At 37.7% G+C, this 15,414-nt stretch overlaps 3 protein-coding genes across 5 annotated transcripts; 2 read left to right on the top strand and 1 right to left on the bottom strand.

Moving 5' to 3' along the window:
- The first annotated feature begins 76 nt into the window (after positions 1 to 76).
- LOC125471521 (serine/threonine protein phosphatase 2A 57 kDa regulatory subunit B' theta isoform-like) lies at positions 77 to 3,586 on the top strand. The gene is made up of 2 exons (XM_048571994.1): positions 77 to 1,440; positions 3,018 to 3,586. The coding sequence occupies exons 1-2, from the start codon at positions 241 to 243 to the stop codon at positions 3,375 to 3,377; spliced, it is 1,560 nt and encodes a 519-aa protein (XP_048427951.1). The 5' UTR covers positions 77 to 240; the 3' UTR covers positions 3,378 to 3,586.
- Positions 3,587 to 4,901: 1,315 nt separating this feature from the next.
- On the top strand, positions 4,902 to 8,227 carry LOC125471449 (serine/threonine protein phosphatase 2A 57 kDa regulatory subunit B' theta isoform-like). 3 transcript variants are annotated; one of them, XR_007253632.1, is made up of 4 exons: positions 4,902 to 5,175; positions 5,327 to 7,035; positions 7,372 to 7,831; positions 7,927 to 8,227. XR_007253632.1 is itself a non-coding variant. In XM_048571819.1 (3 exons), exons 2-3 carry the CDS (start codon positions 5,824 to 5,826, stop codon positions 7,726 to 7,728), a joined length of 1,569 nt encoding a protein of 522 aa, XP_048427776.1. In that variant the 5' UTR covers positions 4,902 to 5,175; positions 5,327 to 5,823; the 3' UTR covers positions 7,729 to 8,227. The 3 variants fall into 3 exon arrangements, 1 of the variants encoding a protein (XP_048427776.1); XR_007253633.1 differs by having other exon boundaries at positions 7,959 to 8,227; XM_048571819.1 differs by having other exon boundaries at positions 7,372 to 8,227.
- Positions 8,228 to 8,304: 77 nt separating this feature from the next.
- LOC103949891 (stemmadenine O-acetyltransferase) lies at positions 8,305 to 11,399 on the bottom strand. The gene is given in 1 exon segment (XM_009361030.3): positions 8,305 to 11,399. A coding segment is annotated over 1 exon segment (1,308 nt). The 5' UTR covers positions 9,709 to 11,399; the 3' UTR covers positions 8,305 to 8,400.
- Positions 11,400 to 15,414: the final 4,015 nt, after the last annotated feature.

The raw sequence follows: 15,414 nt of genomic DNA on the forward strand, positions 1-15,414 counted from the left end.
TTTGTGTTAGATAAGCGAGTCGGGTTTTAGTTTTCGGATGAAAAGGGGGGTTCTTGGCCCCCTTTAGTGCATTGTTTTCAGAAATACAGGCATAGAATAAGCTTCTGGGTAGCCTAAGATTATAATTGTTCACGAAAGCTGTGTGATTCAGTCGGCCGGGAGTGGTTTTGCAGAAAGCTTTTGGAACCTTAGATATCTGTGTGCTTTGAGAGGGTGGAGTTTTGTTTGTTTGTATGAACTATGTTGAGACAGATACTTAATAAGCTTCCCCGGAAGTCTTCTTCTAAGAATGCTGAGAATCGCGATACATTGTATTCGAATGCTCCCACCAACTCAAGAAGCAGTGATTTGGGGACCAGTAAGTCTGGGAATTTGACTACATCTCTCCCACCCGGAAATTCTGTTCCAGACGCGGTGAAAAGTTACAGCAACAAGAATGTGAGGGGTGCAAATTTGAAGCCGAATGGTTTCGTGCTCTCTTCTTATGAAGCATTGCCTGGATTTAGAGATGTTCCAAATGCGGAGAAGCAAAGCTTATTTATTAAAAAGGTGAGTTTGTGCTGTGTTGTATTTGACTTTACCGACCCAACAAAGCACCTGAAAGAAAAGGAGATCAAGCGGCAGACACTATTAGAGCTAGTGGATTATGTGACTAAAGCAAACGGTAAATTTTCAGAAGCTCTTATGCAAGAGCTTGTAAAAATGGTGTCTGCAAATTTGTTTAGGGCGTTTACCCCACAGCCTCGTGAGAATAAAGTTGCAGATGGCTTTGATTTGGAAGAGGAGGAACCTTCAATGGATCCTGCATGGCCTCATTTGCAAGTAGTGCACGAGTTATTGTTAAGGTTTGTCGCATCACCTGAGACAGATGCAAAATTAGCTAAAAGATATATTGATCACTCGTTCATTCTCAAGTTGCTGGATCTTTTTGACTCTGAAGATCCTAGAGAAAGAGAGTATTTGAAAACAATACTGCACCGAGTGTATGGAAAATTTATGGTGCATCGCCCATTCATTAGGAAGGCCATCAACAACATCTTTTATCGTTTCATCTTTGAGACTGAGAAGCATAATGGGATTTCTGAACTCCTAGAAATTTTGGGCAGTATTATAAATGGATTTGCTCTACCACTGAAAGAAGAGCATAAATTGTTCCTTGTTCGGGCTCTAATTCCCCTGCATAAGCCAAAATGTTTAGCTATGTACCATCAGCAGTTATCTTACTGCATTACGCAGTTTGTAGAGAAAGATTGCAAGCTTGCTGATACTGTCATTAGGGGTTTACTGAAGTACTGGCCGATCACTAATAGTTCAAAGGAAGTATTGTTCCTAAGTGAGTTGGAAGAAGTGTTGGAAGCAACTCAGCCATCTGAATTCCAGCGGTGCATGGTTCCCCTCTTTCGCCAGATTGCTCATTGTTTGAACAGTTCTCACTTTCAGGTAGCGGGTTCTTTCTCTGCTTTCAGTTTTTCCTATAAGCTGTTTAGTGCACCTTTTCTCTTTATAACTTGTTTAGTCTGCCACATGCATGATACTCAAGTTGTGCACTTATTTTGTTCCAAGCAGGAAGACTTCTCTGCATTGTTATCTTTCTTGTCCATGTTAAATGTGATACATTTAATTTTAAGTGTTTTGCTTGTGTAAATTTTCTTCTCTCTCCATCTCTGGCTGGTAAATTTAGACACCTCATTAATCCAAATTGTTCTGCAGCTATATCTTAGGTTCCCATATTGTGGGTGATCAAGTTGTACTTGCCTTTCCGTGCATGTTGTTTTTTAATTGAGGGATTTTTTTACTATGTTTTTCTTTGTTAATCGTCAATGTACTAATTAAGCCATCTAAACCTTGCATCCTTTCCACTACCGTTTCTTCTCAAAAAAAAAAAAACCTTGTATCCTTTTTGTCAGCCAAAGAAAAACCCTTAATTTTTTTTTAGTTGGATTTCACTTTGTTAGCCCTTTGCTTTATTGTCATTTTTATTTTAGGACTTTTGTCAAGAAGATTCATATTTGTTGAGTTCTCTTCAGTAATTTCATGTTTGGAGGAGAATGCATGAATACTTTCTCAGGTCTAACAAGTGGCGTTTTAAGGTGAGGACGCAATTTTGGTGGTCCACCTCAGAGCAGTAGATAAAGATTGAAATAAGCTAACATAAAATAATGAAGTAATATTCCATGCTCAGCGAACTTCATGACTGATAGTCGATGGCTTTGCATGTATTGGAGATTCTAATTAGGCCTGTACAAAATTAGGAAGAAATAGAATATCACAAGAGTTAAAGCTCAATCTTGGTAGTTTCTTATAGATCCCATGGGTCAAAGAAGTCGTCCTACAATGCTTGATTGATTTCTGTAAGTGTTGGCTGTTGAGAGGATCTAGATAATGTCCCAGGAAATTTTGGTGCTTCATGTTTTTCCATCAACAAAATTTGGGTGTTTGTTGGATGTTCCATTTTGGTTACATAGGATTTTTAGACTTTAAAAGGAGGAGTCTCAGATGTTTGAAGAGCATTTTGAATCTCTTTGGAGTTCTGTTTTTCTGTTCCGCAAGTCAGTCAAGAACATTAAAACTAGTATTATGATGCTCTTACTTAAAACGTAGTGTCACTGTCAATCCCATATGGTATAAATCTTGAACTCAAACTCCCAACCATTTCTTTGGGTTGTTGGCTTGAGGATATGATTATGTATTAAACAAATTATGACTCATCAATTAAAGAACTGCTACATGAATTGGGAAAATGTTTAACCAAGTATTCAGCATGAAATAGAGCTGAAGTAAACTTAAGGTTATGCATATGAGTTCTCTTCACAGTGGACGAGTAAATGTGAAATGAATTCCCGATCGTATCTTCTCAGGAAGTTTTATACTAGCCAATTATATAGAACTTTGACATTAGTATCTGCGTAATTAATCCTACTTCTGTTTTATGTCATGTTTTCGTTGTGAGAAAATAGCTTATTCTCGTTGCAGCTTTTGATTCTTGAATCTGATGCAAGCAATCCTTGTTTTGTCAGGTGGCAGAGCGAGCTTTATTTTTGTGGAACAACGATCACATTGAGAACTTAATCAGACAGAATCGTAAAGTTATACTGCCCATTATCTTACCTGCATTGGAGAAAAATGCTGAAAATCACTGGAATCAGGCTGTCCATAGCTTGACCCTAAATGTCCGAAAAATTTTCAATGAGCTTGATCCTGAGCTTTTCAAGGAATGCTTACTCCAGTTTCAGGAAGACGAGTCAAAGGAGGGCGAGGTTGCAGCACGGCGTGAATCCACTTGGAAACGCTTGGAAGAAGTTGCTGCAAAGAAAGCTGCGAGCAACGAACCTGTGCTTGTTTTCGGCAAAGCACCTCCCAGCACTACCTCACTTTAGCCGAAGCAAGAGACTTGCTGACAACACAATGACATCAAATTCTGTTAATCGAAAACGGGATTTGTAGCACTGTGACGTGGTTCGGGTGCTTGTTTTCAGAGATCATTGTGTATGTTGTAGTTGTAGCTAGGAAATGGTTCTGGCAGATAACCACAGTCCAAGAAAACATTCTGCCTCATTGATTGTTTTGTTTAAAAGTTAATTTTCTAGCTCTTCTTTTGGTTAAAATATTTTACATGATACAAAATATGATTATTCAATCAGCAAATCAGAGGCTTGAAGAGAAGAACATAACAAATTTGGTCAAGTACCATTATTTTTATCTTGAGGAAAGTGGCACTCATTCCGTCTTTGTAACTTGTTGGCTTTGTAGTGCAACTAAACGTCGGTGCATCTTGAGCTCGACTGGCACCCGAAGACAAGTACAATGTATGGTGTATGTCAACTTTTTCATCCATTTGACATGATGGGCTCACTTATTCTCCCAGGACAGTTCTTCAGTCAAGGCGGCCTCATAACTTGACTGTGTGGCCGAAGACTCAGCCGAAATACAAAGTGTGCTGAGAGATGCTTTTACCTCTAAGAATTTTTTGCCTCATCAAATATAAAAATATAACCACCGCTAAATCGTAATGTGTGAAATAAGAACTCTTACTTGAGCGAAAACAATGTTTTAAAAAAATCACCCCAAGGTGCGCCTAGGTGGCTTTGGAGGTTGGTTGGGAGAAAAATTGCCTTTGTTTTGTGGAGAGTCGGCGAAAAACTCATCTAGGTTTCGTCGGGACACGTCTCAGGACATTTGGGGGCGTCATTTTTGTTTAAAAGTTGTCGAAATCTGAAACATAAAAATTTAGGTCAAGTTTCAAAACTTTTAATTGCAAAGCCTCATGCCTCAAGGCCTTCGTCTTTTAAAACATTGAGTAATAATGATCATAAACTCCACTAAAGATATTGGTCTTTTTTGGAATCTCTTAAAAAACAATAAAAAAAGTTAGTCGAATAACAAGCAGGAAACATCCCAACAAAAGGAACGGGGATTCTCTCCCGATCATTTTTATGAGAATCTTGGGAATTCTTAAATATGTTCATCATATATTTTACGTTCAGTTATTGTCAGTTACTGTTCATATTTAATTTTAAATAAAATATTTAAAATAATTTCTAGCCGCACAATGTATAATGAATGGATACGATTTAAGAATATCCAGAAAAAAGGAAAAAACACAAAGGAGAGATTCTGGTTCGATGAGTTGGCAGTGAGTTCAGTTGGCTGACTTTTCCTTCATGTTGCTCTCACTCAGTCACTCGTGGTGGGATTAATGTTCACTTTTCTCGCTCTAATGATGTGGAGGTGGATAGATTTTTTAATCTGACCGGTGTACGAAGTGGTACGTCATATGTTATTATATAAATAATAAGATATATGTGTTAAAAAGTTACTAACTTAAAAAATATAATTTTTCATTACTTCTGTTAAGTACGACTTGTAAAAATTTGTCGACGCTTATTTCTATTGAATGTGTCAATCCATAGTGCTCTCCCTCCCTCCCTCCAAGTCCAAGTTAGACAGAGAGTTTTTGTTAGAGAGCTTTGGTTCCTCGACCTTTTCTCTTTTCCCAACTTTTACCTTCTTTCAACACTCTCTCTCAAAGGTTGGATTTTATAGGGACTGAAATTGTTGAATTTTCTGTTCTCCTGGTCACCTTTTCTTCTTCGTCTCTCTCTCTCTCTGTGACCCAAAATTTAATAGAAGAAAAGCTCCTTGCTTTCTTGCACTGCTTAGACTCCTGCTGATTCTGTAAGTATAAAAATTTCATCTTTTTACACTCGAGTTTGGTAACCTTTTACTTTTTGGCTCGCACCCTTTTAGATTTTTCTTTTAGGCATCACTTTCCCTTGGATTATTTCATTGTTAATGATATCTGTGGAATGCTATCTCTGTGTTTCAGATCGCACCCAGATCGTGTCAGCTGCAGAGCTAACTGGGTTTAGCTGATGATTTGGTAAATATATCTATATATATGTAGTCTTCAAGCTGTCCTTACCTGGAAGTAGATTAAAGACGAGCTTTTCTTAATTTGGGAAGTCGTTATTGGACTTTGGCTTAAATCAGTTTCTGCTTGTGGGTTACTGAATTTGACCTTAGAAGGTGTCAAATGTTTCTACTATACTGTTAGAGATGTAGAGAAATTGAAGATCACTAGAAGAGAATGATACATGAAAACATGGGAACTTGCTTGCTTTGATTATTTGCTCCTGGGAGTAGTTTAATCTTCCTATGGAAATGGGTGTCTCTATCTGGGTTTTCAATTTCTTATAGTGCCGATTGTTGCTCATTGAGTGTGTATCTGGTTTGATTCTTCTATCTGAGGTATCAAATTTTCGGTTCAGTTCTGCTTTGAGGGTTTGACACGATTTGTGGTTGGGGTCTTTTGTTTTTGAAGTCATGATCAAGAATTTAATTGGTAAGCTTCCTAGGAAGCCGTCTAAGTCAGCCGAGAATCGTGAATTTGGGGGTTCTTCTGCCCCTGCATTGAATGCTTCCTCTATAGGTTCAAGAAGCGGTGATGTAGGGAATAGGCCAATTAATTCAAATAGCGTACCTCTTTCGGGCCTTGATTCTGATTCAAATTTAGGATATGGCCATGGAAGTAAGCTCCCTCAACTTGTCAACTCAAGTCTGAATTCTGTTACCACTTCTTATGAAGCGTTTCCAGCGTTTAGAGATGTACCAAACTCTGAGAAGCATAACTTGTTTGTGAAGAAGCTGAACTTATGTTGTGTGCTGTTTGACTTCACTGACCCAACGAAAAATCTGAGAGAAAAAGACATCAAGCGGCAGACGTTGCTAGAGCTTGTAGATTATGTTACTTCTGCAAATGGAAAGTTCACTGAAATCATAGTGCAAGAAGTTGTAAAGGTCGTGACTGTGAATTTGTTCAGGTCATTCTCTCCACAGCCCCGTGAGAATAAGGTTTTAGAAGGATTTGATGTGGAGGAGGAGGAGCCTTTGATGGACCCTGCATGGTCACACTTACAGATTGTGTACGAACTTTTTCTGAGGTTTGTTGCATCGCCCGAGACAGATGCAAAGGTCGCTAAGAAGTACATTGATCAGTCTTTTGTTCTCAAATTATTGGATCTCTTTGATTCTGAGGATCCTAGGGAAAGGGAGTACTTAAAAACAATTCTGCATCGTGTCTATGGAAAGTTTATGGTGCATCGCCCATTCATTAGGAAGGCGATCAACAATATATTTTTCCGATTTATTTTTGAAACAGAAAAGCACAATGGGATTGCTGAGTTTTTAGAGGTTTTGGGCAGTATAATCAATGGATTTGCTCTTCCGCTTAAAGAAGAACACAAACTTTTCCTAGTTCAGGCTCTGATCCCCCTTCACAAACCAAGATGCTTACAAATGTACCATCAGCAGTTGTCCTACTGCATTTCACAGTTTGTCGAGAAAGATTGCAAGCTTGCAGATACTGTTATAAGAGGGCTGTTAAAGTACTGGCCAATCACAAATAGTTCAAAGGAAGTCATGTTCCTAAGTGAGCTCGAGGAAACTTTAGAGGCAACTCAGCCAGCAGAATTTCAAACATGTATGGTACCACTCTTCCGCCAAATATCTCGTTGCTTGAGCAGTTCACACTTTCAGGTATTGAGCTGGGTCTTCATTTAATTTATTATTTCTTTGTGCTTATAAATATTTGGTCTGTTTGAAGAAACCCATCTCTCTCTTCCCATTGCACTCCCAAAAGTTTTGCGTGTCACCTTTTATTGATTCTGATAAGTATTTTCTGCTATTTGTTTTGTTTTTACTCTTGTTTATATCTTTGATCATTATCATTGTATTTCCTTCCATATTCTACTTTAAGGTAAGTTCTTCTGAAATATTTGCTTTTGACAATGTTATCGTTTTAGGGAGGTAAAGCTCACTTTCCATGTATATCCTGACCAAGAACCTTGAGCTGACTGATGTGTGCTTTTACAGGTGGCAGAGAGGGCCTTGTACTTGTGGAACAATGACCACATCGAGGACTTGATCAGACAAAACCGTAAAGTCATATTGCCCATTATCTTTCCTGCTTTGGAGAAGAATGGCCGCAACCACTGGAACCAAGTGGCACGGAGGTTGACATTAAACATCCGTAAAATCTACTCTGACATTGATCCTGAGCTATTTGAGGAGTGTTTGCTCAAATTTCAAGAAGATGAAGCAAAAGAGGAGGAGGTTAAAGCAAAACATGCAGCCACCTGGAAGCACTTGGAAGAGATTGCTGCTTCTAACGCTGTTAGCAGTGAAGCAGTTGTTAGCTGCTTGGACCCAACCCAGACATCTCCAAGCTAATGGTAGAGGGATATACTTATGAAGTTAGAAGTTCTCATATTTCTGTTTTGTTGCTTTTTTGGATCATTGGGTGGGAGCATTGCATGCCCGTGTGCTATGAAAGGTTGAACACTAATTGATAGTTGTCCATAGCCTTGTCTGTTTTTCCCTCTATTTTCAGCTCTTTTCACCCCTAACGTTTGGAGAAACGTTCCACAGCATTGAAGTTCGTGATTCTGGGATTTTCACAGATACCATTTGCACGAAACAACAAAACAGGAGTTAGAAGCTGCATTATGTATTCAGCACGGTGAACATAGAGGTATAGTTGATAAGGGTTAACATGAAAGAAGCTACAAAATACAGGTAATTTTATTCACTTGGAGTTGATTTAATTGGTTTGAAGTACTTAACTACTTAGTCTCGTTTCTGTATATGTATAATAACTATCCATGGATCTCAGAAAGAATCTGTTTGCGTGTGCTTTTTTCTAATATATTGATATATCTGATTGGCTTTAGTTGTGATGAATGTTCTTGGGCCCTAACTCATCATTAAAATGCATTTACTGGACTTGTACTTTCGGCTACATGTTCCTGAGCAAATGATGGTAATTTACAAATGTGTAAACTATGTACATCAATTAGTTGAACCATAGGACTGGCTGGAAGACATAAACCTAGTTACATAGGTTTAAGAGCTTGGTGCCACAGAAGCAAATTCTAGAAGCTCGTGATCATGTTCAAATTTAACCATGTCTTCTTTGTCCAAGGTCACCCATGCTTCTATTCCGTCACCCGAGCTACTACTCAACAGTATGACAACATTCTTGATGGGCACATTACTAATGCATGCCCAGGTGGGTTTTCCCCATCCGAAATCAGTGTTGTACAGGGAAAACCTAATCCAACTGCTGAACCTGAAAAACTCAACCTCTCCATCGCAGACCAATTCACTCGTTTCTTTTAGAGGCTCACAAGCATGTGAAAACCCATCTTCACCTTGCAGTTTCCTCACACAATCATCATCGATCTTCCTTATTACTTTTCTTAATCGAACCACGAAGTCATGCAACTCTGGTTTGCTTTCATCTTTCATTATGGATGCAACAGCAACCCGCCAGATATTACCAAAAGAATGCTCTGGCAAAGGTGGAGCCATTCGTTCCCTTAAATTCACCACATGGGATATCGCCATTGATGGCCTGCCCCTACCCAATGTACCAATCTTTGCGTTCATGCTAGACTTGCATATAAGGGCTGTCAGAGCTTCCACACGAGTAGGAGCATGGCTGTCCGTGCACAAACCCTTGGATGCTTTGACTTTCAGCTTGGCCAAGCTGGATGCATCAAACACAAACCTCTTTGTCACGAACTTTTCTCTCTTGATCAAATTGGATGGCATGAAGATTTGTTTGTCCCTAGGTGGAAAGATGGTGGCTGAATTTAGGGAGGGAGTGATGTTTTCAAAAACACCACGTGACCTTGTAGCCCAAGCATCAAGGAACGAAGACAATGTTGCACCATCTGCGATCTTGTGGGAAAGGCAGATTCCAATGCCCATGCCACCGCAGTGAAAGAAGTTCAATTGAACGGCCATCGCTGCAACTGCCTTGTCCATTCTAATATTGTAGGGATCAAGTGGAAGAAGTTGTTGCACTAAATCCATTTCCGGACTTTTTAGTATCTCAGAGAGCTAAATGTTAGCTCTAGCTCTTGTGAAGACAACAGCTCCGTCTTCACAATCCACAGATGCATTGCCCTCAATCCTTCCGGCCAAAGGGTAGAAACTGGTCAAGGTTTCTGATAAAGATTTCTTCAGCTTATCAACAATGGTGGTATCGTCAATGTTTGCAGGAGCTGAGTAGAAAAGAATGACTGGCACATAAAACATGGGAGCTATCTGATCTAGCAAAGAGAGTTTGTAGCTCTTAAGGTTGTCTGGAATCGGAGATGATGGTTTGCATTGATCTTCAGAGACTCTCTCAATCTTCATCTGCATTTTCACTTCTCTTTTTTGTTCTGTTAAAATTGCAGTTACGGAGAAAGAAAACTTTGAGATGAAGATTAAGAACTAATTACAGCAAGATAAACTGATTACAGTTAATGTGTTTTCAAAACTCTGTATTTATAAGCAGCTAATCTATTGCTGATAGCTACGCTTGCCAAACCTAACCATTTCAATTTTCAACCAACTCCTTGTTGAGCTTGGAGAGGGTTTGGAAACTTGTTTACTCTACTACAAATCCGGAAGATTTAGCCGGTCATCCAACGTATGTTACACGTCGCGTTGATTGATCAATTGCTTGGGAAGCAAGAACGTTGTATCGCCATTTTGTGCTTACGGCCTGCATTAAAATTTCTTGGTTAAAGTCAATGTCCCGCGTTAAAATTTCTTGTTTAATGTCAAAGTTACTGGTAGGCAGGTGATCAAGTTTTAGACCAAGAGAATTGCGAGGCTGATAAAACTGTTGATCAACCTATGGATTGAGAGATTAGGAGTTGAAGTTTGTTAACCCAGAAGAATATGGAATTGGGTTTTCTTGGTCGAAGAGTTATTTGAAGTGACCATGGCAGTTGTAGGGCTTAGGCTCGTTTGGAAGTGGTCCTTTCATGTACACTCATATCGTGTTGGGCAAACAAGCCACTGACGGGGGATGACCCCTTTGAAATTCTTTTACGAGAAGAACTTCTCCTTCTAAGCGCTTTTATTAAAAACAATTTTTTTATTTGAAATGCAAGCGCTTCTTGGACAAACACTTAAATTGTTTTGATAATACCAAAACACTAGTAAGGGTTTTTTTTTTTTTTTTTTTTTCCTCACTGGAGCCGCTTTAAGTTTTTTATTTTATTTTTAAAGCGCTTTAAGGCTGCAGGGGCTTGTAACTCAATTAGGGTAGGAATGTGGGTTTTTACACCAATCTTAATTATTGATGGCGGCGAATTTCTAGTCAAACAAATTCATGGTTTATAGGTATCTCATTACGGATTATAGTGTGGGAGCTACGTGTGACCTTCTTTTAGTATTTTATTTTTAGAAAGTATAGGACATTTTTTCAAATTTAAAGACTCATTTTACAACTTTGTTGTAGCACAAAAAAATCATACGTGGCACTATAAATTTAGTTTTGTAGACTCTCTTGGATATGCTCTTAATAAACATAGTGAAAGTCAGGAATCAGAATAATTCCAATACAAAAATGTTTGGCTTGATGTGGTTTCGAGTTTGGTTTGGTCCCTTTTTGTGTATATTCTTTACATATGTTAACTGAAAAAAAAAAAATCATGGAAAGCTGGGCATGCTTTGCTTTGGCATGATGAAAAATTAAATGATTCAAATCTGAGAACTTGTTTCTGAGAGGAAGGATGCAAGATGCTTCAAGTATTTTTGGTTTCTGTTTGGATACAGGAGGACGGCCTAACTAACTGAGCCTAACCCACAAACTGCATTCGCATAATACAAGCTTTTTTGAAAAAAAAAAATGGGGTGGGAGATTCGTGTTAGTAATATTAATCCAATAATTGGGAGGGAAACAAGTTAAGAAACAAGCTAGACTAGTTAAATAAATAGGCCCAATTGGATTATTAGTCCCCGTGTGGTAATAGGATAGTTAGAAGATAGCTCATGTGGTAAAAAACGATTTAAGCCTTGTGGTAAAGTTTGTTAGGATTTATACCCAAAATGAAAATTCCATCAACTCTCTGTTAATTATTAGCATGTGACCGCACATATTAGGCTAACATAGAACTTTCCGTTAATTGTTAGCACGTGGGGATTACATGTGAAGCTAACTTCATCTTTTTAGTCTCTTGTGAGCCTCATGTGCTAAAAATTAATGAAGAGTTGACGAAATTTTCAATTTTGGGTCTAAATCCTAACAGTCTTCACCACAGGGGCCATCTTCCAACTATCATATCCCCACGGTACCTATTAATCCAATTAAACCAAATAAATACCAAGGCAATTAGTATGGGAGATTAGTTTTTGATATTTTGTTGCAGAAAAGATCAATGTCTATTATGTTATTATTATATCATCCTTACGTGGTTGTTATGTTATTGTTGAGTTATCAATATATAATTAATATGTCGTCGTTACTAAAGCTGATCATTTCTGCAACCAAATCTCAAAACCTGATCATTCCTTCTAACTCCGGTAAATACAAGTTATATTGGGGAAGGAGAGGTTTGAATGGAGCATTTCATGTGCACTGATAAGCATTCTTAATTACTTGAACCACAAATACCTAGGCTAGTTCAAAATAGACTAGAAAGTACTTTAAAATAAACAAATATTTCCTAATCACCACCTTATTTTAGTTACCCGTTTTAGGAAGTCTTTAATTTGTCCTAAACGATTAAGGTACCTTATATTTTCCTAGTCAATTAGGGTACTTTTATACTCACTATTTAAAAACACTTGTGTGACTTGTTTTTGGGATCCATCTTTATATTTGATCAAACTCAAACAAAAATCGTTCTAAACGTACAAAATTACAGCTCAGTCTGCAGCAACGAAGATCTAACTAGCTAGCTAAGCTTCTAAGCTTCAGAGATATCATTATCTATGGCAATCGCACCCATGATCACCGCCTGTCTCTCCATTATTTTTGGTCTGCACTCCTGCTTCTCCTTCCTTTTAACGGCTTTCCTCACCCACGAGACGTTATCCACATTCGACGAAAACCCCTTCCTTGAGTGCCCGTGGCCGTGGCCAGGCGAGATTCCTCCCTCCGGTTTGGATCAATATTATTAGCGTTCCATGCTTCCAGCAGCTGCAATTTTAAAAGTATTTACATTCTGTATTGCTGTACAAGATATTATTAATTAATGTTTATAGTTAAATCAGCTTAATTAGTGTCTTTAATTTCTTTGTATGTACCCAGTCTCTTCATTTATAAATTTCATGTATTTCGCGTAGAACTATGAACTTGTGTCATATATTACGCCTCATGCATATTGTCAAAAAAAAATTTAGTTCAAATCCACCTTGCCTCAAATTCCCCGGTTAATTAAACATAATAATTAAGGATTTTGTATGCAGAAGAAAAGAAAATTAATTAAGAGCTATTGCTTATCAGTGTTTATAACTAGTAACTACTACGTACACCTTTAATTAACACCTCGCAGCTTAAGCTTCAACAAACAAAATATGATCAAATCTATCACCTTTCACAACACACCATGTGGTCAAACTGGCTAAATAATAACCGTACTTGTATATTATTAGGCACCCATAGTGTTGAATTTTTCAGGTTGATGGACTAATGGTCCACTCCAATAACACCAATATTGTCTCCAACTTAGTAATTACTACTTGTCCAATTCGTCAAGTATGAGATTTTATCACAAAATACCTCGGTGGTAGTTAGAGTAGAGTAATCCTATTTAAATTGCTTTTCTCATTTCCCTCTGACCGATGTGGGATTCAAAACACATAGTACTTTAAATCAGCTCATCTTGTACCACTATATTAGTGACTATCGATCTATTTTCTTGAAGTAACCACTTTAATTATTATTATTTTTTGGATGAATTTAATTTAAAAGTTATATCAGCTTCATCCATGATAAATAAATAATGTCACCGTTCCTACCATCGAGTTAAGACGTGTACTCGACCAGATGCCAACTCAGATTACAAGTCAGCAGAGCTGAGCTGACCACTTCACTTTATGTACTGCACATGTACAGGGACGAAAGCAGCTGTTCAATTCATGCAATGGTTGGGAGGAAGAAAACATCAGAAATAAAAATGTCCAAGTTGGCAGAAAGCCAGTTTATATTTCCCTTTTTGTATTCCTTGCGAGTTTAGTTATCCTTTTTTAGGTAGGTAAGCTTCATACTTTTCTCCCAGTTACTATCTGAATTTACACTTTCCTAATCGGTTAGAGATATATAAGTCACTATTTAAACACACTTAAGTTGTTTATGTCACTGTTCTATCCTCTATACGATCAATATCAGTATAAGCCATCAAGAAACAACAGCACTTACTTCCCAGTACTGTAACGAAGTTCAAGCTAGCCAGCTAGCTAGAGATCGACATAGCATCATCACATTCCACAATGGCAGCAATGTTCACAACATATTTTTCCATTCTTTTTGGTCCCAACTCCTGTTTCTCCCTTCATGCGATTAGCTGCGCTCTTCGTCCACGAGTTATTATCCATCGTCGACGAAAACTCCATTGTCAGGCACCCGTGGACGGGTGAAGAGAATTCACCTGGCAGAATTTTTTATCAATATTTTTAATGTGTGTGCGAGCTGGAGTACTCGTTGGGCTTCATAGCAGCAGGCACGCGCTTTGTTTACGAAGGCAATTTGTATGGTTATGTAATTAACATAATAATAAGATCACGTTCAGTTTAACCATAATTTATCTGCATCGTTGAATACAAAAGACAATATGAAATGAATGTTTATGTGATAAAATATTTCCTTTTATATACCTAGTTTTCTCGATCATGTATACAAATGTAAAAACAGTGAACATGGGATATCGCAGTTAAAATTTGGTGACTTAATGACATGGGTATAACGCCACATGATATCAATAAAGTAAAAATTTGTGTCAATATTTATGCACACATCCTTATTTAATTGGCACGTGACGTCACATGGATGCGTAAAGCAAAATAATATATGTGCACGTACGTATGTATGCAAAATTACTAATCTTGGTTTCTAAAACATGTGGAAATGATGTTGCAAGGTATTAACGCTAATTAAATAAACTGAAAATATGACTTTAGTCCCTGCAACTCAATTTTCTCCACTTAAAATCTGACATAAGTTTTTTACTCAAGTAACCCATTGACTAGATTCCAAATAAGCAAATTCATTAATTATGTTTGAGCAGCTCACACAACCTTAATCTACAAGAAGTCGATCTCTACCTCTGTCAAATCCTTGTGGTCTAAGCAATGGAAACATCGCAAGTTTAGCCAACATGGACATAGCAAGGATTGGCTTAATCCACTTCAAGTGTTTCTAGCATTGGTTATTCTATACAGAAATCCTGGTGTAAAAGGTCATGATGTAATCTGAATCCTTAATACGTGGAAATTACAAAATTTCTTGCCCGATTTTTTTATGTCTAAAGTTTACTTCGAGTTTCTTTACAACTCAAGAAGTTTTCAAATGTGTTGATCTCTTAATTAGCTAAAACTGAACAATATAATTAGGTAAATAGCATTATTGTGTAACCCTAAATCCTAATCCGGCCCTGATTTGCCCCGTTGACAGTACTGCATATATAAGACATGAAACTCAAATTTGATATTTGGATTCATGAATAAGATTATATTATACCATGCATGGAAGTTATATAATGATTTGGGAAAACGCTTTGGAATTTCTGAAACGGAGGATTTATAGAGGAATAAAGATTAAAATATATAACAATCTTTAATTGGTTTCAGATTATCATCACTTCTAAAATATGATCACTGTATGCGTGTGTGTGTATATATATATATATATTTCACGTCGTTACCATCATTCCCAATTATGCAGCTCGATATATGTTTGATTGCGATTATCAAGCAAGAAAATCGCGGTTTCATTTGCTTTCCACACACAATTCCCGTTGCAGTAATCCATTAAAGCGTATCTAACAGCAAAGGCATCAAATCTTTTATGTCCTCGACTCCATCGTGTGTCGCAAAAGAAGAGAGTACTTCTCCAAATGTTTATGTGAAACTTCC

This window comes from the organism of the source record quoted next, unplaced genomic scaffold (genome assembly GCF_019419815.1).
Source record: "Pyrus x bretschneideri cultivar Hongxiangsu unplaced genomic scaffold, Pyrus_bretschneideri_v1 Contig6, whole genome shotgun sequence".
NCBI lineage: Eukaryota > Viridiplantae > Streptophyta > Magnoliopsida > Rosales > Rosaceae > Pyrus > Pyrus x bretschneideri.